Source organism: Anser cygnoides, chromosome 4 (assembly GCF_040182565.1).
Source record: "Anser cygnoides isolate HZ-2024a breed goose chromosome 4, Taihu_goose_T2T_genome, whole genome shotgun sequence".
Classification (NCBI taxonomy): Eukaryota; Metazoa; Chordata; class Aves; order Anseriformes; family Anatidae; genus Anser; species Anser cygnoides.
Window position 1 is genome coordinate 63818563 of NC_089876.1, and position 27186 is coordinate 63845748.

The 27186-nt window shown below is 43.4% G+C and overlaps 1 protein-coding gene across 1 annotated transcript in view; it reads right to left on the reverse strand.

Annotated features, from left to right (window-relative positions):
* The window catches only part of FRAS1 (Fraser extracellular matrix complex subunit 1), a 160441-nt gene that overhangs the window by 43202 nt on the left and 90053 nt on the right, over nucleotides 1-27186 (reverse strand). The window contains exons 20-30 of the mRNA XM_048049754.2: nucleotides 23789-23941; nucleotides 21485-21631; nucleotides 17947-18093; nucleotides 16331-16471; nucleotides 15965-16105; nucleotides 15244-15384; nucleotides 14745-15015; nucleotides 13452-13536; nucleotides 10803-11129; nucleotides 6484-6637; nucleotides 2466-2644 (exon numbers count right to left, since the gene is read on the reverse strand). Coding sequence (XP_047905711.2) covers nucleotides 2466-2644; nucleotides 6484-6637; nucleotides 10803-11129; nucleotides 13452-13536; nucleotides 14745-15015; nucleotides 15244-15384; nucleotides 15965-16105; nucleotides 16331-16471; nucleotides 17947-18093; nucleotides 21485-21631; nucleotides 23789-23941 — 1886 coding nt within the window. The remainder of the gene's footprint in view (nucleotides 1-2465; nucleotides 2645-6483; nucleotides 6638-10802; nucleotides 11130-13451; nucleotides 13537-14744; nucleotides 15016-15243; nucleotides 15385-15964; nucleotides 16106-16330; nucleotides 16472-17946; nucleotides 18094-21484; nucleotides 21632-23788; nucleotides 23942-27186) is intronic.

Sequence of the window (27186 nt, forward strand, 5' to 3'; positions counted from 1 at the left end):
ATTATGCTGATGAGGTGAAAACAACTGGTTTTCTAACAATGGCAGCGACTCCGCATGATCCCAACATCTCCCAAGACAGGATGTGCTTCTGTTTCAGAGAAACCCCATAAAGGTTTCCCATATGGCACTCCAGCAGCAAAACTAAGTCAACTGTATCTAAATTATAGTAGCAAACTCATATTAATGATATATAAAGCAAGTACTATTCCACTGGCAAAAATTCAAAGGACCAAAACCATTCCATAGAGATATGCCTCCAAGTGTTCACAGCAATCCTGGGAGGCAAGCCCCCACAGAAATACAGCCTCCTTCTTCGTCAGACTTGGTTACAGCTTCATCTGTCAGCAGAGATGAAAGTCCACACCTGACTTCAACAGGGAGATCCCTCTGTCAGCCAGAACGGACTTCAGCACACAATTTCAAGAAAATGCATTAAAAACGCTCTGCTGAACAGAATGGAATTATTTTAGCCATTTGCTGGACCGCTTCAGAGTTCCTGTCATCTGAACAGTGATTGTCAAAGTACTGATGGAAAACAACTTGTCAGCTTTTTCTGACGCGCCCCAAGCCACAGTTCAAGGCTCAGACAGATGTGTTATGGTCTCCTGATGTCACCCGGCTAATCACAGCTTCCTTTCTCAGCAGGGCTCTCCGTACAATTATCGCTACCTACTAAAACCAAACATTTAACTCATGCAAAATGCATACTCTATAAGAGGAACATGGCAATTAAGCTAAAGATTAGCTTGTTCAACATCAACACTCACAACTTCCTCATTATCACTTATGTTAATTACTTTAGAAATTACCTTAATTGCCCCTCCGGTGCTACAGTAACAGCTTCTGAGTTTTAAACCAGATGTAGCAAACACTGCATGCAAGTGTTCGTGTTGCCTTAGCATTATGGGATGCTGTTAAACCTTCCACTCAAACAGCAAGGACCTGTCTGAGGGATTTTATGGCCATTAAACCTGTGGGGAGGTGGGATTTATTTTAGTGCTACATCTGCTGGAGAATACTTGTACCTTTTTGTCTGCCTGCAAGAAGAACTACTCTACACCAAAACTTTAATTATTAGCTGAGAGACTGCAGAAATCAAGAGGGCTATTTGGTTTTGGAGCTTGCAAAACAAACAACTTAAAAAAAGGCACTTAGAATACTTTCCACTTGGAGTAAATGTTACAGGTTTTAGGAAAGGGAGGTGTATTTGCTATGTAGTACCAAGGGGTGAAACCTACTGTCTGAAATGGGACATCAAAACTGCCAGGATATGAGCTGCAGTAACACACACTGCCTTTTCACTCAGGTCTGGATTTGCAGGGATGCCCTAGGAAAGCGTGAGCCAGAGGACTTCAAGGATCTCCTTGCGCAGATTTGCTACCCAGCTGGAGGATCCCTAGGACAGCCATACACATAGCCACCTGGACCCACATCCTGGCTTTTCCCTCGTCTCCTGGGATAAGCCTTATCTCAAAGAAAGCTGGGGGAAAGGGGACAGCAGATGACAAGTTATGGGAGTTATCTTGTTACCTGTTCTGTTACCTCTTCTAATGATTGGCAGGCAAAAAACATTTCCTGTCCCCATTTCTTCCCCAAAAGATGATTCCTCTCACACCAACCCCAAGCACATCAATAGAGCGTCCCCAAGGGTCAATCCTACCCTACAGGCATAGGGCCACTGGAGAAGTGATCAACATCACAGAAACTATCAGTCTCTGGTTACACTGTCCCTCTGACAGGCTGCTACAAGCCTGCAGGTTTCCTCTCATGGTAATTAGAAGTGCACACCTGCTTGCCCATTCCCTCTGGGGACTCCTGCTCTGAGATCACCTTCCTGCCTACAAAAGCTAGTAGGTGCTAGGATAACAACACTCCTTTTCTACAAAACCCTTTTCTTCCTGAAATAGGATTATTCTATGGGAAGTCAGACCAGCTATTAGTTTAATACGTCAAATGTTAGACGCTATTTGAAAGACAGTTTTCTCCAGATTTGCAATATGGCCTGTGACTTGACATCTGGAAGGTTAACGCCAGCGCATGAGGCTCAACACTGTGGGTAGCTGGCTGGCTCCACTGCTACAGATCAAATGTGGTGATTCACACACAGTGAAAGCTTTCTTGGACACGAATGACAGTCTCCCAGGAATACAAAAAAGGAGTGCATCCACCCTGACAGATCAACACGTGGACATTCATTTACAGACAAACAACGTGCAACTATATACACATAAGTCTGCGTGTAAATATGTATATATGTTATAATTATATATAACTGGTCTGTGTGTAAATATGTATATATATATATATTTACATGCGTCTTTGCGTGTGTGTTTGTTTATACATGTACATGTATATATAAAAACCTTGTGTCAAAAGATAGAGGGAACTATAGACTAAATAATCTCACAGAAAAATGCCTGCAGAACCGCTCTGTGATCTCCTGGGAATATGAAGGGGAGGAGTACCTGGAACTGGAAGGAGTCACTCTCTACTTGGGTTCCAGAGTGCCTGTACCACACAATGCCTTCGTTGATGTCCTGCTGGGTAAAAGAAGTTGTAGGAGAAGCTGCTCTTCCATCAGGCAAAAGCTGCCAGGAGTCTGCTGGGCCATCTGCTGGCATTGGGACCAGAAGCACCACTTCACCTGGGGAAAGCAAGGATGAACAGCCAGGGCACAACTTGCGAGAAAACAAAGAAAAGATATTGCCTTTTCAACAACTAATGAGCATCCAAAGACAAATGTCCACCAACTCTACATCTTTTTCCACCTAGTGAGACAAGCAGATTCAGCAGTAGAGCTCCTATACACCACCAAAGAACCTCGCAACACCCCAGTGACACAGGGAAATTTTATTTCCTGTGTGCCAAGGCAAAGGGCAGATCAAACAGCTTGTACAAGGACACAGAAGAAATACTTGGCCAAGCAAAAAACAGGATCTTGACTTCAAACGCCCGAAATGTATTTCTGCCCACTGACCAGCACACTGAAATTGTGCTGAAACCTTGAAATTTGCCCGTCTGATAAACTGAGCAGAAAAGCAGGCACAAAGGACGTGCCTCACTTTCTGCAGCTCCTGTGAAAGGACAAGAGAGAAGTGAGACACAATCAGGCTTAAAAGCACTGCAGCAGACTATCCATCTTCCCCTCAAGGATACAACTTAACTATCAGAATACAGCACACTAATTTTTCAAGGTCAGCTATTTTCTAGCTCTTCTGGGCACTTATTACACCAAGAAGTATCCTCAACCGATTTCTCTGAACAGAAATCTTTAATTGAAGAAGAGCTCTTGAACAGACAGAGTAAAAAATCCTCCGTATCATAGGTTGTACAGAAAGTCTGTATGCCCTGGCTCGTAGCTCCTACTCCAAAGGGTATATAGCTTCTGTATCTGTAACATTCAGCTTATTTCTGGTTTTTGTACTGAGAAACAGGCTCTCAGCTGGACTGAAACGTCACTGGCTCCACTGCAGATGTGAGAGAGAAGAACAGGATGGGAGCACGTCCCACTGTTTTTCAGCTTTCCTCATGTATGCCTGCAAGGTCTGAATTTAGATGTCACTAGTGATATTCAACAGACTTTGTTCTAAAACCATTATTTCGACACGATTAATCAAAGAGCCACGTGCTACCCACCAAGAGAAGGGTATCAAAACCTTGGTCATCGGTTTCCCTGAGACACACAAAATGTGAACATTCTTCCATCCACATACACAAAGGAAATAAAAACCTGACAAAGAACTATATTATCAAAATAAATGGCATATATTTTTTTACTATTTTACAATGTAATTTAATTGCTTGGGAGTTAACACAATCTGTGAAAAAAGTTATGTTTCCCCAGTCTTTCCTACTCTTGGCTATATATAATTTAGCTGCTCTCCACGTAACTCGTTAGTTGTATATTGTGCTTTTTTTACCCATCTTTGAACGTACCCCTCATGGCTACCAATTCAGAAGCCATATTTATTATAACTCACTCCAGCTCTCCCTACAGCATTAATCATTCTGTTATGCAAAATATCCATCAGAAGCTCTCGCAGTTCATTTCCCCAAACCACCCTCCAACAGTGTAGTAAAAAGATAATTCAAACTGAAATATCACATTTCCGTTTTATAACCCAACTCTCTGTTAATATTCCCTTATCAGTGAAATCCACTGCCCTAATTACATTCCCAGTCTGATGCTTTTGCTCACGGGAGTTTCCCACCTGAATCTTTTGTGTGATTTATAAAGATGCTGATCACATACCCAAAGGAGTTAGGACCTGCAAGTTGTTTGCCCCTCCCAAAGGAAGAGAAGACACAACGAGAACATACAGCAGCTTTAAGCAAGATGCACGCCTGCATGTCTTATAAATTAGCATTTCACTCACTCAGGAAGAACAACTCTGTGATGTTTACCTAGTTACATAGTCTGTGATCATCATTTCATTTCAAATTTATTTTAAACAGAAAAGCACCCGCTGATATGTTACACACATGAACATACAGCTTGTGTACACTCAGGCAATTTCTTGAAATCCACTGAGACAGCTGCATTCCCAGGGCTGCCTAGAGACTTCAGGTACTGAGGTCTCTTTCTTTTAGAAGTGAGTGGACAAATACCATTTTTCACTGGCTTTAGAAATTTCGTCCTCTACGAATGTATGCCACACGGAGCAGCTTAGGGTATTACAATGCCTACCCATAGAAATAAGTAGTTTTCAAGTCACAGAGCTATGCTGAGGCATCCTGCGGGCTGGGAGAAGAGCCAGGGAGGACACCGGTTCTATTTCTATGGACAAAATGATGTTCAGCATAAAGAGATCCTTAGAAAGATCAACTGTGCTCTGGCAACCAACTGAACAGTAACAAATCAACCCCTGCAGATGGAGGAGGTCTGGAGAGGGATCTTCCTTCCCTAATCACATCCCTTCTGTTGGGTTTCTGGGTCTTGAAATAAAGGGCAGGAAGCATTCTTTGTACATGCACTTGTGCTACAGAAATGTGGGAGCTAATTCCGAAGTGGTTTTATTTCCTACCTAAAAGCACGTGATGCATTTCCTACAGGTATGAATACCTTTTCCATTAGTCAAATACTAAGATCAGCAGATAGGTCCTCCTTAATTAAGGACCCATTTTCAACATTTCTCTGTCTTATTTTTTTCCTCCCTTTCTGTGAAATAGCATTTTAGATAAAACTTTGAAGATCGTTGATTCCTACTGCATATTCCTCACTCGAAGCTACAAACCCATTTGTGTTATTGCAATTAATTACAGCAGAGATAATTATGGTGATACAAATACAGGGTTATAAATTTTGGTTAGGGTTAGGCAGCAGGAGACAAACTCCTCAGGGAAAAAATCTAGTTTTCATGTAAATGCTTATTAAAAATGAGAAGATAGCTCTCCATCTGCAGAAAATGAAAGAGGGAATACAAATTAATTACTTCTCTACTAAATTGCAAAAATAACATAATCTATGTCTCTGTCAGGTACCAGCAGCTGTTATGGAAACCAGTCTATCCTTACAGCAGAAGGCAAAACCACAGCACTTACGTTGCTGAAGTGACCCTTTCATTTTATCTGGCCCAGCAAATTAAAATTAACTGTACCATTTCATTGAAGTACAACATATGCTACTTATAGACATGGTCCTAATGAAGAAAATGGGGATGCTGATGGTGAAAATAGCATTTTTCTTGTCTGTTCTTATTTCCTTTTCCTCCATGTATGACATCTTCTCTTTTCTATCCAGCTTCTCTGCATTTCTATTTGTCACAAATCCCAGCACCTTCCACACTCCTCGGCCTGGGTCTGGAGGATGTTCTGAAACCTGCAGTCCTTCCTACGCAAGGGGTCACTTGAAAAGCCATTGCTCTGAGAGGTGAGATCAGAGCCTCTCAAAAGGAATTTGGAAACAAGAATTATAAACAGATGCAAATGTCACCAATTTCTGTTTGAGTCAACAATCTCTTCCATTAGTAGAAATTAAATGTCATGGAGTTTAGGGAGTTCTCCAGTTCTTCAAGGTAAACTTTTGCTCAGCAGTTTCTAGAGGCAGATATTGCTCCATGCTGCTCTGAAACCAGACATTAATTACGGGCTATTATCTTTTGGCAGTGAGTGAGATTCTGCTCTCACAAAGCTGTAAATCTACCAGGATTTCACTACCCTTAGAGAAAAACAGTGGCAGAAGTTCAGGTTACTAGGCAGAACAACAGTGCTTCATTACTTTGCACGCCCATCTGAACTAGAAAAAGATGAGGTTAGCGGCACTTCTTCAGTATAGTATTACAAAGAAATTATTCCCTCAAATGCTAGTTCTTGTGGGCAAAATACCATAGAAGAATCAGCCCAGGAAAGTCTAAGAACATACTTTTCCCTTGAAGCAACCAGAACCCTGCACATTTATTTAGTGGTTGAAGACTTTGAGACGTGCAGGGTGAAAAGCAAGACCCTATAGCTGGTTTTTGATAATAGAACTCCAAACAAATTTACCGTGTCTTGGCTGGTCCTTGATGATGTTGAAAGTTATCTCGGAGTCACGGGCACCGGGTACCTCAGCATGCAGAATCGTCTTGGAGATCTGCAGCATGCCTCCCTGGGGCACCCAGACCAGGGAATTTGTCACCAGCCGAGGGCTTCTGTCACTCTGTATGTGAGGGGGACAACAAGAAGAGGCTTTCCTGAACATCAGCAATGCCAGTGCAAACAGATTTTCAAGTGAAAAGGATGACACCGAGTATGTTGTAGTTTCCTAGACATTCAACCCTGGTCATCTTCTTCAAGAAAAGGACATGCATCTTTCACCTGTAGCCCTCGGACACAATTCTCCCCCTGCAGAACCGACCTGGCCCTACAGTGTTTCTAATTGCTTGCCTCCAACTCTAAACCTTCCTGATGTCAGTCTCCCTCCATAATTTTGTCTTTCACCACCATCCTCACTTTCTCTCCACTTGACTTTTGACATGTCTCGACAGAATTTATCTCCTTGGCACAGTGGAAAATTCACTGCCATCGCCACTGGAAAAAAATGTATCCAGTCAACAACAGCTTTTGGATCCACCTTTGCTGTTACCTCTCCTCATTTTATTTCTAAAAATACACACCTGTCAAGGGTGCTTAGAGAACCACGGCTTCTTATCCGTTCAAAAGAATCTCTTGGTGGCACCTCCAGTATCTTTACTCACACCCTTAACTGTTACTAACTCTCCACGAGCAAACCCAGCTTTAAAACCAACCTCATGCTTTTCTAACAGAAGGTGGGGAAAAATTCTTTCAGTCAGCTTAAGAGTATTCATTCAAGCTTTTTGAAATCTGGATGTCGTGACTGGATGCAGTAATAGTTTCACTGCTGACATATACTTCAGTAACACTGCTCTGGCTTTCAAGGACTGTATTAGCCCTTACTGGCTCTACATTACTTCATTAGCTCATGCTTTGTTAGACAGGCCACCAAAATCCCTGTGACCTCTTCACTGTCACAACTCTTTCTTATAAGCCCACTTGCTGTAAATGTGATTTCTGTTCTTGATTTCTGAGGATTCATCTTGAAACTGGCTGTGCTGAATTGCATCATCAGTCAAAATGACAGTTCCATGTAAGCAATCATCTTCCTCCTCATTACTATTCCACATAATAATGGCTGACCCCAAGAACTGATAAAAAGCCTTTTTATTATTCTCTTCCAAATAAGCAATGGAGACACCAGAGAGGGCTAAAAGGATGCTTTAAAAAGAGGACCACATTACAGGGTCATTACCCATCTCCATTTTGACATCTGTCTGCTGAGCATTTTTCACCCATTTAATTTGTATTTATTTTGAGGAGCTAATTTTTAAATTCCACATGATCTGGGACCAACCGTTTCCCAGCATGATGGCTGCTTTATTTTTACATAAAGAAGTACGCCAGGCCCAGTGCCAGCCTAGAGAACCCTGCCAATACGTACGATAACTTTCCTCTGACCTTATTGATGTGACCACATCGTGACTCATACAGGCCTAGCAAAGCCTAACTCTGGAAACGGAAACAAACAACAAACAAGGCCAGAAAGGTCCCTGGATTTATTGTGTGAGGAGAGAAAAATGAAACTGGCCACACTTCAAAGCACGACATGCGAAATACACTCTTTGAAAATAAAATATTTTAAAGTAAATGCTAATTCAATATGAGGTGACACTTTTGCTATAAACTTGGAACCCTTCAGCTTTTGGGGAACTAAATGATTGAGTGCTTCTTCACTGGCCACATTAAACCAGTCAGGCATTTTGTAATACCTTTTCCAGCTGGCTTTGATGCTGTGATCTGCTGATTAATAGAAAGACAGTCGTGAGACAGCTCTTTTTGCTTGGTAAGCTTTAAAAAAACATATCCAGTGACAAAATACTGCCTGATCACAGTGCTCACCTCACTCTGTGTTCAGCAAAACAGCTAAAATCACATTAGATTTTTTTTTTTGCTGGTGCCTGTGTGGCAAAGTTTTATGAAGTGAACAGAGGCAGCACATTCAACAAGACCTAACACACATGCCTGGAACAAGCATCTCCTGTCCTTTTCCTGCACCCAGAAAGGAAAGGCTTCCATATCCCACCAGCAGCGGGCAGGTGACATGAGCGTTGGTCTGACCTCGTCTGACTTACAGGACACAGCCTGCGGTCGCGTAGTGTGGGGAACGGGCTCACTGTTCCCCACTGGAGCACCACTGGTGGTGCTCTGCCAGACATGGAGCACCAGCAGGTCTCAAATTAACTTCACAGAAGCTGTAACTGCTAAAGAACATCAACAGAAATACACAGCAGTGCAAATCATTATTAAGAGCTCTCAAAATTGAGGCCAGCTGTTCAGCCTGCAGTAGATGAAATGAAGTGTTGGGATAGGGGCAAATAAGGAAAAGCAGGCTGTTAGTAACCAAAGGGACTGAAAAAAGGACCTTGCAGCAAACAAGGCACACCCGTTGTGAAGAAACAAAAGCCTCCAATTCATAATACTTTGAAGGTTATGTTGTCCTTTTATGTTTTCACATTTTCATCGCAGTGCTTCTGTGGATTAATGTCTGAAAATTATACTGTCTGAGCCGATTGAATGGGAATCCTAGAAATGTCCTTTCACACCAGGACTTAGCACATAAAACCATCCAGCAATATATTCTAATAAGCTCCATGTACTTAGATAAGCAGCATGGCTTAAAAACCACCCCTCAAACTCCCCACCCCTCCAGACAGGGCCCTACCAGGCTCTTCAGCAATCTTTGGGTATAAACCAAGGAAAGAGAGAAGTGTCTCTGCATGCCCGTCCTGACAGCACCTCAGCAAAAAACCCTGCATCCATTGCAGCTCCCAAGGCTACTCGACAAAGACAATAATTAGGATGAGGCAGGCACTGGGTGTCTGCCAGCTCTCCCCTCCTACTAAAAGCTGCTCCACTCTCACCTCTGTCACCACCTTCATTCTCCTCTGCAGCCAAGTGCTGCACGGAGACTTGGAAAGATAATGAGAGACAAGGGAGCACAAAATCGGCTAATGAAAGAAACTGTAACTCAGCGATTCACCCTCACTGGCATTTACAACAAGGACCTGCTTAATCAATAGCAAAACAAAAACAAAAACCAAAAAAAAAAGTTACAAAGAACAGAGTGGTATCCAAGCATTTCACAGTCCTCCTGATCTTCTGTGGGCTCTTCAGGGCCACGTAAGGGTAAAGAAAACACAGGCAGGGCTGCTCTTATGCTGTGAGTCTAGTAAGTCAGCACCAGCCTTGTAAGCAACCTTTTCTGATTTCCAGACTGATGTGTGAGTCGTGTCACTAATTACCATTAATTACTGCTTCAGACTTAGAAGCACCCGCAGGGTCCAAATGGGTTTGGTTCCTCCTTGTGCTAACCGCACACAGACACATGTAGTGCTTGTAAACCTTCCTTGAAATTTGCATGCCCAAGGTGCTACGAGAGACATCTAGTACAGCAGAGAGGAGGACAAAAGAAGGCTAACATCATCTCTTAGCTCCCTTTTATGGAGTGCAAGCACAGAAAGATTGTGCAATTCTCAGATCCATACATAAAAAGACTGCAAACAGTGGACTTTTTTTTATTACTTTTTCACATTAACTAAGGGATAAGGAAGTTCTCAGCTTTTTTTTTTTTTAACAGCACCACAATACCAGAACTGAAATGCTTGCAAGCACTTCAGCAACTTTATTTTTAAAAGCCTTCACCACACAAACGGTATACATTTCATGCTTTAGCTGAGGTTAATTTCAAAACCAAACAGATTAAAGCATGACTGTTTCTAATTTTACTGCCATAATCCCTGTAAAATTTAATACCCAGTGCCACTTCATGTCCAAACATGGAAGAGACAAACAGCTGTTTTTTAATTATGAACTGCAATGCAAGTAAGAAACAAAAATTAAAATACTTATGAATGTTTTCTGAATTTAGGTATCTATGTCCTGTCATTACAGAAGGATCAGGTGAAAGATTTCAATGGAGAGAACAGCAGAGATCCTGACACCACCACCACCACCACAGTACCAAAGACACACCCTATTAGCAAAGTCATTGAATTCACTCGTGTTTGTCACTCCCACCACGCTCCCATCAGCCCAGTGAGTGATTTCACTATCTCACCAGCCCTCTCTCCTGCCATCCACTCTAATTTATTGCCCTCACCAGGGCAAAACTCTCACCTGCGACTCCAGACCTATTTACTTTCTCCTGTCTCTGAGCACAGCCTGATGGTAATGCAGGATTAGTGACACCTCGGGGGACACAGTACTACTTCTTATTTGCCTGTGAGATTTTATGTCATGGCACATACCTTGGGAGCAATCTTAATGAGGAACAGGATGTTCTGGAAGTGGTACCCATCATTCACTTGGAAAAGAACTGCATCATCTTGGCTGTCAGAGCCATCGTGAGCATAGCGGAGCATTCCACCAGCAAGGTCATCAAGGTGAAATATGTGGATTGCAGAATCTGACTTCCCAGAAGGTTTGATCAGCTGCCCGTGACGTGGAGGCTCTAAAACCATCAGCATGACATCCTGAGGATTGTCACCATCTCTCACACCAAGCAACAGGTCTGTTATGGTTCCAATCTCCCCTCTGCGGACAAGGAGAGCCTCATTTCTCAGCACATATGGGGCCTGAAACATAAAAGCAGCTCTTAGCTGTTTGCTTCATCTTAGTGACTTGAAGGAAAGGAAAAAAAGGAAAGGAAAAAAATGCAGGGTTAAGGAAATTAGCTTGCTTCACCTCTGGAAGCCTCCAGTATCTAAGCAGCAGAGGATCTCTCTCCACACTTTCCCCCCAGTGGGAAGATATAATAATATCTAGCAATTTAGACTGATTTAATTACATTAAAATAGGATTCTCATGCCACAGCAAGCTTTGCAAGGAAAAATACTTGGGACATTTATATAGAAAGCAATTTAGTTATCACCCAGAGTCTGTACTCCCTTGCTGCCTGCAAGGATAAGAGACAAGGGACACAGCTTTGCTTTACTACCATCCACAGAAATTCAAATGGAAACACAGACCCCAACTATTTTGGAAGGGCTACACTTTATATGTACGTCAGCAGGCCCAACTGGAACACAAACACCTCAGATACTGAAGATTTACATATGTGAATAAGAAGTTCAGGGTTGGAATGGAGATGTACCACATTTTCCCTGTGTATAACCTACAGCTTTGACAACTTCGATGTCTTTCAGAGCGCTAATGCTTGAAAATAAGACCCTCCACAATCTGTATGCCCAGGTTAGCTGTTTAAAATGAGTAGCAGAGAGGGAAAAAAGAAAGAAAGAAGAATACCAACAGTGAGCCAAACTGACAGGCAGAGACTTGAATTAACACTTCTAAGTAGAAATACATCCAGCAGCTAACACTTCAGGATGTGCTTTTGCTTGTCTTGGACTGACTAAGTCCATCTCAAAGACAGCAAATCTGGGTGTCATCAGCATCATTACTTATCTTTGAAGACTACACACAGCCTTATTCCTGCTAGAAAGGAGACCAGCTAGAGTTCACATTCCTGCTGATTCAAATTAGTTCCCTAGTTCTTCGCCATCAAGAAAGTTCAAATTTGCAGTCTCTACTGATCACAATAAACAACATTTGCCATCAGTAATACCCTGCCTCAGGATGTGGGTGATCCTGCAGAGACAAAGTCAAAGCCCAGGCAATGCTCGTCAGAGAGCTAACTGCTGCCATCTCACCTGAATACAACTTATCAGGGTTATTAACGATTGACAGGCAAAATTCCCATTATTAAACTTCACTTATGCATTCTGGGGCAGTGACTGCAGCTCTTATTTAGCTGGATTTCCTACTGAGGCAAACAAGAGATTAGATTGAAAAAAGATTTCAGCGCCAGCCAGAATCAATATACGTGCAACAGGATCAAAATCCGTAGTTTTTCTTACACTAAAAGTCAAACTAGAACATTTCAGAAGTTATGGAATGACTCATATGGAATGTGACGACTAAAAGCAATAAAATGCAATTTTTTTTATATAGATAAATTCCTAACCATGAAGCTACCTTACAGGAAACAACTCAAGACATTATGTATTGAAACCTGGCCCCCCCCTATAGCAAATGAGCCCACGGGGAACTTCTGGCTACCGTGACTAGTGGCCAGCAAGGAGCTAGGCTGGGCAGCTCCAGCACATCCACAGCCCCCACAGCCACGTCAGAGGAACACCCACAGCTTGAGTGGGAATCAAAGGCTACCAGAGGGGTGGGATGGGCACAGGTAGCTATGCTGGCCTTGAACAACTCCTTTCTGCAATGCTGTGCCCTCTCCCTCAATGTGCATCTTGCACACCTCTACATGCCTTGCCTTTTAGAGGGCCTACCTTTAGAAAACGAGTCATGCATGTACTGCCTGTTTAGCACCTCTTGGGTGATGCCCCTCCACAATATCATGCTACAGATTTTAAATAGCAGTAACGAGAGACCTAGACACTTGACAGTACCATCAGCTTGAGTAGAAATGGAGAGTAGTTTAAGAGACGCACTGTAAAAAGCTTATGCTCATTTAATTCCCAGCTGCCGTAGAACAGAGCTTTTAAGTAAATGCTCTTGACTGTCAAGACATCCCTACCATAGGGATCAATCATCATTCAATTGCCCTGCAGTAAGAGACTGAACTAGACCTTCCGCTGATCCAAAGAATAATTTAAACAGTAGGGACTCCTCAGCCCTCCCTGATAATTGCTCTGTGATTGCTCTGCTGCAATTTCTTGCACAAACAAAACTAGATAGGCCAGCTTCTTCGATCACTTACCCCAAAGTCCACTTCTTGTGTATGACTCTGTCTGCCTCTCAGCTGAGGGTTGTGTTTAATCCGCCTGACCTGAACACCAGCTTAAGTCCTGCCTAGCTGCTTCGTTATCACTGCAAGAAGCTAAGGCTCCAAATGGTACAAAAACTGAGGCTGTTTCCAAGCTTTGTTACATTACCTGTGTTGAAAATGCTTGAATGTTGACCACCAAGGGATGGGAGAAGAACTGTTGATTGCTGACCTTCAAGGAAAATTGTCCTTTCCTAAACAAGTCCCCAGAAAGCCAAAATACAGGATAATATAAATGAAGTGATCTCGCAAGCCTCAATAATGGTATAAATATTACATATTAAGTAAAAATGATTAACCTAGCAACAGATACTTTAGCTCAAGTTTTTGCAATTATGTTTTTATAGGACTTTTGCTGAAGAGTCACAATAGTCACAGCATGTAATAAATACCTTTAACTATGTAATAATATCCCCTCATTTCCCATTAACTAATGTTACCCACGTAGGATGGTGCTTCCAAGATTAAGTACTGATTCTAAATGTCAGCTATTCTCTGCTGAAGAAAAATGTCACTTATCTGGCTTTGAGACAGAAGTTCCCACTCTTCAGCATTTTTGCTTCCTATTTACTCTTCAATAGTGCAACCCCACAGCCTTGTACATCAAGTAGCTACATTTCTCATGACAAGAACTTGATGTTTCATCGTGACTACCAGGCAGAAAAACAAACCGTGATGCAGGAACTCATGCTGCTGCCTTAAAGCTGGTGAATATGAGCTAACCCTTGGCATCGGAAGGACACCCCAAGAATCTTATCGTAAACAGTGGATCAAAGAACACCCTGATATATACAGGCAGAAATTTCAAGCAACTCCACTGGTATCAGTCTGGGCCAAGGCTTTATGGTGATGTAAATCAAGTGTGAAATTTGGCAGGATGACTGGCTCATTGCCTGGCAGCAGGAGAAATCTGCCTCCTTGCAACATGCTTGCACTGTGAGCATTGCCAGACGCTAATCACTGCTAATTGTCCCCGAACACTAACAGGGCTCATGTTGCAAGCAAAGTTTTAATGGATGAATGCAGTATATGCTGCAGAGCATGGTCAGTGGTGACATCATTTGAGCATCTTCCTGACAGAAATTGTTGTAAGAGCCAGCATAGTACATCGGTTTTAAATACACGTCAGAATATGCTAAAAATCAGACAAGACTCCTGCACCCCCAGAGCTCAGGAGGTTTGGCAGACGGATCACAGTGATCTCTTATACCATGAACAAAAGTTTTGCACCACCATTTACAGTATGGCACAATATCTCCAAAACACAATGATAATTTGTTTAGTAGCAGTGAGAATCGTGCTTCACTGTAAGAATGTTTCCAAGGGACAAAAGAATACCTGTTCTCAAGATATGTACATTTTCTTCAGGCAAGAGCTAAGAAAAAAGTATCAATGCAGTCACCTGGATTTCTCTTTGCTGTGCACAAAGCGGACTCTATTCTCCTTTACATCCTTGAAGCTGAAGTGGTCGCCTTTGCTCAGCTGCACTTCTTTCCCATTCACCACCATCACTAGCCTGCCGTTGGAGGGAGTGCTGTCGATATGGAACAAGAGCTCTCCTGCATCACCATCCAGATCATGCACGCCCAGTAAGGAGAGGTCTAGGGGTTTTACCCTGCCAATCCCTACTGTGAAGGTACTGTTCACATGAAAGCTTGAGGGATGCTTGCTGGCTAAAAAAACAACAAAAACAAACATGAAAAAACCTCACTTAGAAAACCATGTACATTCACATTTTATGAAAGAACATGTTGGAGAAAAACTAGCTGCCAACTTTCAACAGCCAACACAAAACTGCACAAAACTGAGTTCCAAACTTGCCACTGAATGAACACTACTTCTGGCCTTAAAATCTGCTGGAAGCCTGCCAGCTTAGTTGCTTTCTCAGGAGAGACACTCACCTTCACACTCTCTGGTCCGCTTGTTGCCAAAGAATCCCTGACCACAGGCAGGAACGCAAATCTTGTTTTTCATAAAGGTGGTGCTGTCACAGAGGTGGCACAGGCCATCACTTTCACAGTCCAAGCAACCAGGAGGACAAGCTGCATTGGAGGGAAAGCACAACTCCATTGAGCCACTGCAAAAACAAAGCAGCTACTGGTGTGCAGGGGTGTCCCTCAGGTCAGGATGGAAACACCAATGCTATTACCGTCTTACCGAATTGACAAAATCAAAGAGAGAAGGCAAACAGTTCAGATAAAAGAGCTGTTAATAAATTCCTTTCTAATTTGACCAGTGTTTTTCATACAGAGAACCTGACACAATCTTCCAAGTGGAAGAAACATGCTTTTAAGTAACTGTTGTACCTCTTTGAAAAAAACACTTTCAAATACAAATTAAAGTCCTACACAGTTTTTTAACCCACAAATACAACTGAAACATTTCTAACAATGTGTTTTTAATACTGATTTTTTATGTACAGTGTGGTTACATTGAATCTCATTCTTCCTGAATTAGACGTGTAAATGCAGATGGAGCCTGTTATTTAATTCTCAAGTTGAGTGCACTACCTCAACAGCGAGTTTAACACGTCATCAAAGTGCCTTGCAGAGAAATATCAGTGTACAGAACACAGACCGCAACCCTGATCCCTCTCCACCACATCATGCTCACTTTGCTTACCTGTGCATTTTCGCTGTGCCTGGTCTGCATAGTATCCCTTCTCACAGCTGTGAACACACTGAGCATCCAAGAGGAAAAACGGGGCTTCACAAAGACTGCACTCGTTTGGTTGGCGACACTGAAGGCAGTGTTGATCACACCCTAAAAATCACACGTAAAGAGTTCAGCTCAACACCACTTCCTACGGCTTCCTGCACGGTGCTGTAACACCCCAAGAACCCCAAGCTCTTTTGTGTGTGTGCGTGCTGGAGGGCAGCGAGACCTGCCGCTGTAGCGTGTTTTCTGAACGCAAGATGTGCACAAACTGGAGACAGGCAGAGAATCACTGGTAGAAGTGATTAGAGGTAACACACAAGAAGAACTCACTCTGACATTCGTCTGATTCCTTGTAGAAAGCTGCAGGGCACTGTTCCACACAAGCTCCTTCGTGAAGAACGTAGCCCTCCATACACTGCAGGCAGTCGGTCCTCCGGGGGCCCTTACAAGCATTGCAGCTCCAGTCACACTCTGGAAGAAAAAAAGTCCAGGTAGGGCAGCCCTCTCCAGGGTGAACAGCTCACCCTGCACAAGAGCTTAGCACAGTGGGATCTGTGAGCTGTGGGAATGTAAGTCCTAGGAGCAGAGAGCAAAGTAAAAGCTGTTAGAGAGATACTTTAAAAAAACAACAACAACAAAAAAAACATGATTAGTACTGAGTGTCTTACTACAACACAAGATGTGTATTTTTTTTCCCTTCTTGGACCTGACATGTCCTAACTATGTCACATTTGAGCAGGCTTAGCCTCTTGCTCAGCATTCAGACCTGCTAACACTGGCACGGTTTTCTTGCCCATGAAGGATAAAGTCCAACATTATCCTTTAAGTATCCGTGCTCCTCCTCTGCCAACAAGTTTGTTGCTCATAATTATCCACCCTGCTTCATCAGTCTCATCTTTTCAAACGACTCTGACCAAAGGAAAATTAAATTGTTGTCCCTCACAGTCCAAATGCCCGACTGGAAAGCAGAACCACACCAGATCCAGCTGGGATTAGATCTGTCCTCAGATGCCCTTGCACTATCTCCCTTTGGTCTTAAGCAGAGTCCCAGCCATGCAACTGTGCTAAAGGACTGCTTGGGTTGCCAACACTGCTGTTTGTGCCCCGGTGGCACTCAGAGGGCTTGTACCAGTAATTAATGACAGACACATCTAGCCGACGAGACAGACAGACAGACAGGAAGAAGAGATGGGAACAAAGACTCACCAAGGTGAGCCAATGCAGCATGCCCAAGGCAAAGCCAGCACAAGCTTCCTGCCTCATTCCAACCCGCTCAACACTAGGCAATGTCACCCCTCTGAAGAACTGCAGTGCTAAAGGGAGTGGCGTCACTTAGTTAGGGCGCATTCAGGTATTGACAGAGCCAGATGGAAATGAACACTGAGCTGCCATTTGTGTTATATCTGCATGCGGTGGTGGTGGCACGCAATAAAGCCACGTTATCCTCACTTATTCCCATTATGGAACACTCTCCTTGGAAGTTTTGGAGCTCTGTCACGCTATGTGTCTTTTAAATCACTCGAAATTCTTGTTTCTGCAGTCAGCCAGTGATGCAGTATTTAATAAGACAGAGAGAAGCAGGTAAGTACACAAGGCCCTCTAAAAAAGATTTAGAGCGGCAAGCTCACTCGTTATTCAGCTGACCCATGACTAAATGAATTCCAGGACCTGACCTTTGAGAAGTTTGCTGGCTCACTTACTAAATCGTTTACAAGAGAAGGATTTGCAATAATCTTGTTTTTCACTGAAAGGCTGAAGTATGTGACAGATGACTGCTGAAAAAGAGGAAAACTGGAAAAACCTCGCAAGTGCTCTGTCACTGAGCAACTCCCCCCATACACCAATTTTAAAGCAGACTACTTGTACAGACCGTGCTGTAATGTAATGGATTATTGGTCAAGTTACTTGTGATTTTTTTTTCTTTAAGCCAGCAATGTGTTTTTCACCTCTGCAAGTCTTGGTGGAAAAATCCAGATAATACTGCTGAGCACAGCTCTCATACTGGCATTCTCCAAATAACAGGACCTTAGCTGGATCTCTGCAAGACGTACAGCCTGCAGCTGACTCACAGTTCAGGCACTGGCTATTGCAAGCTGTGGAAAGACAAAGACAAAGAAAATAACTGTAATTACTGATGCACCAGCCAACTGTGCAAGTAAAAATGATATTATCATGTAGCCTCTCTACTCAAGGTCCTCTTTGAGAGACACCTGTGGAGACTGAAAAACCTGGAGTTTTTTCTTATGTTCCCTCCCACAGCCTTCAAAATGTAAAAAGCCCCCTCCTATTTGAAAAAGACTGGTATGTCCCCTCACAGAACCTCACACTGTTTCTTTCTCTCCTCTGGGAAGATCAGGGTAAAATGATGCCCTTGAATTCAAATCCCCAAATAAGAGCTTTCCCTGTCTCTGTTTTACTTAGTCTCTTTCAGTAACCTTGTGTTTCACATAATTTCAGACTTACCTCATAAATGTGCAAATTTAGGGACCATAATAGGCTCCTAGAATTAGTAAACCAGGGTGGGACCAAAGACCTATGTAATTTCACTTACTGCTTCCTACTATTTATTTAAACAGTTTAAAATTTGGGAGCTCTAGGGTGCAAATGAAGACAACAGGAAAAAATAATTCAGGGATTTACTGAATCTAGCATCAAAGGCCAGAGGTTCAGAGTACTTTAGCTCACCTCTTTGATGTCCAGGGTCTAAACTTCTCAGGAGGTTGTACTAACAGCCAAGTGCACTCAACGCTGATATCACAGCTTCTAGCTAATTTACAGCAGAAGGTTTAACAGCAATGGACTCATAAAGACTGAAAAATATTTCCTACCCCTGGGCCTATACACTGAAAGCCCTCTTGGATTCTGGTAAGACCAAACTTTGCAAAAATAAGATGCAGAAAACTCATGGAGTTTCACATGCCTGCTTTATACAAACAACCGTAACTCCCTCTTAGCAAGTACAACGACAGCTTATGCAAAAGGCACTATTAGATTCCCAACCAGCTACCCACGAGTGTCGCTAAACACATATGGAGTCAGGATCTTTGCCAAAGCTCAATTCTGCACTTAAGATAAATCTGAAAAAAGCTCTGAAAACACAGCCCCAAGTATCTGAACTAAAGAAAAAAGCTTAGGTGATTGTTTCTTAATGGCAAGAAGAAAAAAAACCTCTCCTAGGATTTAGTGCAATTACAGTTCAGGTGCCAAATACCAACATGCTACTTGTGAAAATCCATTTTCATTTGCTTTTCAATCAAGGTGGATTTTTGCAGCCACAAAAATTCAAGATACAGAAGCAAATGTGAAAATACCCATATTGCTCTCATTGAAATGAGATCCAACGTCCTTCAAAATAATTGCTTGTTCTATCTCATCTCAAAAATGTCACAAAAGGTCTCTATTTTGTCAAGGTGCAAATGAATTTCCAACAAAATGTTTATCTAAAGAATCTAGTAACTATTTTCAGGTGCTCTGGTGCCAGTGCCATTTCACCTAATTTACGAACAATATGTGGAATAATCATTATTTGTGAAGTGCTAAGAAAAGCCAACTATTAAAAGTACAGCAAAACATTCCACATGAGGTCAAAATCTATTAAAAATCAGGCTTTCCAAGGAAGCATGCCTTGTAAGCAAAAGTATATTTGAATGCAATTCTGCCTGTTGGTTGTATCAGCATTACTTTGTATCTGCATTTCTAAACCCATGAAGAACTTGTTAAGCTCTGCACTGTTCTTCGGACAGTATGTCGCTGGGCTTAAGAGCATGTCAGAGAGCACATGCATGCATTCAGCATTTCTCTGAACTTCATTCCAAACCTGAGTTCCTCAGAACTGCAATGTGACTAAAATAAACTTTGAAGAGAGACCAATTTTTCCCTGCCTAACTGCCAACCTCTGATTAAACAATTTTCTTCACCTCTAAGTGTTAGTTTTCCAGCAGCCTGGGATAGTTGGTGTCTACATGGCTTATCAGCAGCACTGCACTTGAAAAGGCACAAGTGACACTTGGAATGAAAAAAATCCAGTGCACCAACACACTTTGCCTTGAGTTTCCCGCCACAGGGATTACTTACACTTCTTAAAAAGCCATTTGTAAGTGAAGAGATTAGAAATGTCTCATTGTAGCTGACTTTGCTTGCAAAAATCTATTTGCATTTGAGCTACTGAACCAAATTCAGGAAAGGCGCAGGCCTCAGGAACATTCCACTTCTACCAAGATGTCCAAAGTGAGGGGACGCCAGCAGTAGGTAAGTTTTCATTAGGAAAGGACATTCCTCTTTTCATTCCTTTCCTTTTTAAAAAAAATCTTATGATTACTGAATAGCCTTTTTTCTGTCAACTGAAGAATGGTACAAACTCTTCCAGCTATTTCTTTGAACTTATGCAAGGCGTCTCTATTTCCGCTGATAAGATGGAAATCATAGATTCAGGAGGAGCAGATATTTCAATAAAAGGCAGGTAAAACTGACAACCTTATCAGCTTCCTCCTACATGGCCTCATCAGTAAAGAAATTGGGTCTAGATAGGATGATACTGATACCTACACTCATTGCAGTGCAACAGAGTTCTTCTATCATAAATCAGGATATTTTAAATCAAGGTAATAGAGGACTTAACAAATCTGAGTGTTCGGGTTCAGAGCAACCAAACCACTTAAGCACTCACTCATTTTTTGGTTTGTGTATTATAGTGGGTCAATTGAAGTGGGGGTTTTAAACTATTTTTTGTTATGTCTGTGGGCCATGTAATTTGGCATTTTGGAACATCAAGCCCAATAGTTATGTGAGGAATAACTCAACTGACGTCAAGGCCAGAGTAAGCACAGAATAATAAGAAGAGAGAGAGGCCCTGAGAGATTCACAAGGGACAGCATGAGTAGAATAGAATATTACTGGACTTAACATCAGATCAGTTGCATCAGATCATCAGGAGATACAAACGTCACAGCTCAACTAAGTCAGCTGGGTATTGCCTACAAAGCTGTACCTTGTTTCTACTAAGGCTTCACATGTGGGGAAATGGGGCATAAATGCTAAGGCTGTAACACAGCTCCCAAGGCAGGTACTGGCAGATAGTGCAGTGAGGAGGGGGTTGCCTTAGTAAGAATTGATTAGAACTGTTCTAACCTTGCCAAGTTTTCACAAAGCCCATAATCCACCAGCATGCCTGGCCACTTCTCTGTGTACCACCTAGAAAGCTTACCAAGGAAGCCTGCATGAGCTCTCCTGGAGCTTTTTACTGTGGGACCCAAAAGCCTCCTGTCTTTGAAGTCAATAACAAAACTGCAACTGATGTTCAAATTTAAACCATGCTGTAGGCTCAGCTTCTAAGGCAGCAAATCACTTTTGTCAACGCACATCTCATTTTTAGGCACTTGAAATCTCTGTTTTCCTGGCAATAGGAACAGTAACCGAAGGAGCAAGAAAAGACATGTCAGTGAACACACTGTGGAAAGGAGAGAGGGCTTGGAGAGAAGCACTCACGTTTGCAGGTGTGGCTCTCATCCCTGTAGTATCCTGGGGAACAGGCAGGAACACACATGTTGGTGTGGGACAGAACCAGGCTGGCGTTGCAGGAAGAGCAGGAAAAAGGGCCCCCGCCCCTGCAGGTTTTACACGAGGGGTGACACCCTGCAGGGACAGCAAGAGCAAACATTTCTGTTCAATTAAAGGTAGATCTTTGAGCAAGTTTCAAAACACTGAGGGCCAAATGTTCCTTCTGAGGCCTAAGCCCCTGCTGGTGCTCAGTGCTCAGGAGCAGAACCACAAACATCCTAGCTTGTGAAAGATGGCTTAAATGGTTTTATTTTTGTTCTTAGCCATACACACTAGCTTTCTCCTCTCCTCTCAGTTCTTTCTCGTTTTACCCATTCCTCTTTTTTTCAGTCTTCCCTTCCCTTTAAGAACAACCCCACAATATCTGGCTAAGACGTGCCTATCAGAGAACAGCAGAAACAGGGCAAGCACGTGTCAGTACACCCTGCTCATACTTTTTCTCAACTATTTTCAGGTCAGATCCTCCTGAGCCTAATGTATTTTGTCTGTTTAGAATCCTCCCCCAGAAACCAAAAGTACTTTTCCGACAGCTCCCTGAAGATTTATATCCATCCTTCAGCAGGAGTTGCACAGCCACTACCAATTCCAAGCAGCGACACCGACAGAGCGAGATGATCAGCTTCTCATCCCTTCTTCTCCCACTTCTGCTTCTTAGTCTGACTGACGAGATTTAAAATACCATAGTGCAGGAAGCCAATGGATCGCACCAGTTTCTCAAAAGGGTTACACATGCACAAAATTGTTAGTCTGTTTCACTTCTTGATAGACCTTTACCTAAAGATTGATGCCATCATTACAACTATCAGGAAAAATTAATCACGAGTGAGAGCTGGCAAAGAAATCAGATTCACACCATAATGGAGATCTTAAATGCTAGCATGAACTGTAATATGAGCTTCGACACAGTTAGAATAATGCAAAACTGTTTTAAAATAAAAACCTTTATACGAAAGGGAAGAAATGTTACCCCTGGGCGTAAATTTCCCGGAAGGCAAAATATCTCTCTCAGGGGTTTTTTCCCCATTAAATGACACTGAGTATATTTCATAAGAATCTGAAACTTCATTTGTCAAAAACCAAATAAATAAACACACAGCTCCCAGTGCGCTTGAAAGGAGCATCAAAACATTAATCATCAATAGTTAGACCGGATTAGGAAATGCCAATTCCTGCAAGGGGAATAAGCTTGGCATCTACATCTTAATTCTAATGTGCAGAATTTCTTATTTGATTTTCTTCTCTTAAAATAAACTGCAATACTCTTCGCTCAGCGTGTGATGCTTTAACATGTCTCTGTTGGCCACGTAACAAGAAAAGCAGCCTAATTCCTTCTAAGAGTCCAAGAAATGTAAAGCAGCTCAAAGCTTGAAACACGAGAGCACAAACAACAACAAAATCTGGAGAAGATGGAGGGATAAGGTGAAGGCACAGGAAGCTGGAGAGCAAAATGTGCTATCAGTGCAGCTTCACCCACGCAGCTGAGATCTACCACGCATCTACCAGGCCATGCTATGAGGCTGAATGGGACTGGCTTTCTGTGTCAGAGGCTGCTAGGAATGTCCGCCTTTCAACCATAACTGGAATAAGACAAAACTGAATGTCTATCAGTGTGGAAGGGGACAAACTCCATTTCAAGTTGCAGACTTCCTGACAAGTTCCTACCAGCAGGAGTTCTATTTTTTTTGGCGTGGTCCTTTGCAGCACACATCCACAAAGTATTTTCAAGTGTCAGTATCCCTTAACAATGCTGGTACCAAGCAAACTGGAGACTTGGTGACAGGCACATGAAAAGTCTCTGAAGTTACCCCTGATTATGGTTAAGTAGCCCGTCTCTTCACAGAAGCTGCCCCAGGGGAGCAACCCAGGAACGACCTAGTGTACTGTCACCCTGTTTCTGTGCCACTGCCTTTGAGAGGTGGAATTTCCTGGAGAGGAAAACTCACCTTCAACTTCTCCTCGCAAACACACTGCTGCCTGGTACTCATTACGCTTATTAACTGTATAACAGTGGGCTAGGTCCCACTAGCCTCAGTGTGTGCTCAGGACAGCAGAGCACTGCCTGCCTCAGGTAACTCAGCCTGAAAACTTGAAGGTAACCCCCAGCTCCACGTGTGGTGTCCTGCCTGCTGGCTGGACCAAGCTCCCCTACTGAAGAGGAGGCATCTCATGGTACATCTCGCGAGGATCCCTGCCACCTCACTGCTACTTGAGGTGTCTGGAGGGACTACTCACTTTTGCAGGCACCACTCTCCGCGTAGTATCCCCCCGGGCAGTCAGGAAGGCAGTGGTCCCGCAGGAGCAAGTGACGGGCGTTCTGGCACTTCACACAGATGCTGCCGGTGTCCCACAGGTTGGCCACGCAGTGACGGCACAAAGGATGGCAGTCTGAAGGAAGCAGGGAATAACGGAGACCGTCAGTACAGCTGGACAAAGCAGAGCTGCCACGGGGAAACACTGATGGGAAGGAAGATATTGGGGCCTTCATTTTCAGAGACCCTTACTGTTATCTGGTGCACAAGGGCAGGGCTCAGATGCTAAACACTGCACTCCCAGATATTTGCAAGAGGGGTGAGCAGAAATTACCACATTCAAGGAGCTCTCCTCTCCTCTCCTCCTGCCCTCATCCCCACCTTGTGCTCTTCCCGAGCACCACAACGTTTCCGCTTTTCCCCAGCAAACACATTCTCTGCATCTCTCCTGTCCCACCCAAGTACCCTCCACCCCATCTGTCCTTAGGTGAGCTTGAGAAAGCTTTGTACAAAGCCAGATTAAAGCCCTTTGCTTCTCCCAAAACTTTCTCTGATTTTAGGTGCTCCTACTGACAGATTTGTCTTCAACCAACTCCCCCTGCTCCCACCCTCCAAGAAGGAAAAGCACAACCTGCACAGCTGCATGGCCTTCTCCCACAGTTCATCCCGTTCAGACTTTCCCACACAAATGAGACAATTTCTCCCACACCCGGAGGAGACCACGGCAGACCTCAAAGCCAAGCCAAGAGCAGCATTCAGCAGCATGAGAACGCCTCAAAACCTTTCCCTTTTCTTCTTTTTCCCTCAGCAGCGCACAAACCTATGTCTCCTGACCTCTGCCTGAACTTGGGCGCTTCAAAAGGTTTTACAACAGGCCTTCTGTGTGCACAATGGGGCAGTGTAAGGTAACCTGGAAGCCAAATTAATCCTCATCATGGTAATTCAGAAAATTATAAAGGAAATGACAATTGTCTTGAAAGAAATGTAATAATGAGCCTTGAGTCGAGTACCTGGCCTCTTGTCAGCTCTCTGCTGAAGGTTCAGCTTTCTGCCTTTTGTCTCCCGCGACAGCACCACTAGATCGTCAGGCAATCTAATTTTACAAGCTGAAGACAGGCTCACATGGGAGTCTTGGAGATTGCTGCATCCATCCCTGCAACTGTGTAATTGCAACTGGAACCTAAACCTAGCCCAATTTCTTCCCATACGTTACACACACATGACTCTCACCGAGCACTGGTGGGAAAGCAGCGGTGCAGCACGGAACTGAATGCAATCCTGACTGCAGGCAGGATTCAAGACCCTTAAAGCAGCTGCCTCTTTCCTCCTGACCTTGCACAGGGTGTATAGCCCCTCTGTTCTCTGCCCCGCGCTCCCAATTTTGCAGATGGGAAGGGAGAGCCAGAGGGGAGGTCAAGGTGGCTGAGAAGAAAGAGTATGCTTAAGATAGTGATCCTTTAAGCTCTCAATCCACCCCAGTCAGGGCAGTGGTAAGAATCACACCCCTCTAGCTTAATCTCTTGCTGGAACCACTGCTCTCTGTTAGAGAGAGCTCTGGCTCCCAGTTTGGCTGGATGAAATACATAACTAAACTCTGCAGCAGTTTTTCAGTGATCGAGAACAAAAGAGACACCCGGGTACAGTCAAACAGGTTCCAGACACAGGGAATAAAAATGAGACAGGAAAATCTTAGGGCGCCCAAAGAACCTGCATCTACTGTAAATAACTAGACTCTCCCAAACTTACACTTACAAAGCTATGTGTCTACAAAACTAGGTGCTGCTGAAGCACAATTTTCTCTTTATGGCCCTTGTTTGCTCCTGCATGTTGAAAGAGATCTTTTTCTCAGCTACTGTTTTATGAGAAACCATCCTCATTACTCTCCTGTTCCTCTGCAGAGCTGGAGATGAAAGAGCACAAAACACCTAACAAAAGAACACTGCCAACAAAAAAAACATGACGCTCGTGGTGAATCTGAGGGACGCTGGAGAACTAGTGACAGAGTAAAGGAAGGAGTGAAGTACTTTGCTTTGGAAAAGGTTATTTAAATTTTTCACAGCGGGCTCCCTTAGAAATGAAGATGAAAAGAAGCAGAGTATTTTCTTTATGCTTCTCAATAACACCTCACGAGACCGCACGTGTTTCCTGCTTCTGCCTTCTCCTTGCCCATCCTCAGTCCCGCGCAGTTAAAGGCAGGCTGTCTGCGTGCTTTGGGCTTCCAGAGGCTTCGCATGCCGTGGTGGTTGCACGTCAGTGAGGGGCGGTTACTCAATTCCATCAGACTTCTTCCAGTACCCAAACTGCACTCTTCAGGGCTGCGTTATCATCCTGCTCATAGTTCCAGTGCCTCCCTGCTCACCTTTCTGAGATTACTGACCTGTCTCCCACTCTCCAAACACAGCTTTTTCCTGCAACCCCTTCAGCTGGGTCTAATACCTCCTTGTCAGTTCAACCCCCTATGCAAAAAACTTCAGCTATCAGTGATCTTCCTATAAAGCAACTTTCAGTGTGAAGTATAATACAGTTACTTACACAGGTTTCGATTTCCAGAGATGCTCTATTTCCACATCCTCTTTAGCTTTCTCTCAGCATGCAAACAAACCAAACAAACTAAACACTGTGCTCCTCCTAGATGGGAAAGTATCTGTTATGTACTGTTCCCTTGCCTGTAAACACACAGCCAAAGCATCCGGGGAGAAAAAAAATGACCTCTGAAATGTTTCTGAACGCTCATAAAGGAAAGCAGAGACATTTCTACCTCTCAGTTCCCTAATTTGCTAAGCAATCAACCACTTGTATTGTCTAAATATGCCTCCCCTCTTAAGGGCTCTTCAGAAAAAGAAAAAAAAATTCCCTGATGCAAGTTTAGTATTATACTCTAAGGTAAGGTATAAGGTTTACAACGGAGCACTGCCTTAAATCAGTACCTCAAACACCAGGTCATTTACAGGAGGGTCAGCATGCAAACGTTCTCTGGCACCTTAGACTAAGTCCAGAAAGAAAATCGGTATGGTTGATCCAGGACACTCAGCAGTGACCAGGGGATTGGTTTGGGTTTTGGAAGGGTTTGCCTCTCCCATAAAAGACCTGAAGAGGGCTTTGTCACAGGGTGGTGGGAACTCCTTGCAACAAGCAAGAACTCCTGAAGTGCCACCATGTCTGCAGGGAGCAGCCTGCATCTTCTGAAAGAGGTAGGAGCTGCTTTAGGCAGCAACATGTGGGGAAATCCAACTGAAAGGTGCCTGGCACATATAGACCCAGACCCAAGCAGGGAAACGATCTTCCATTTACCTCAACTGCCAGCTCAGCTGCAAATTTCTACAGGAGGTTGCATGCCAGCGACTAAATGGAGCTAAGCTACTGATTTCCCTCTTGCTTTGC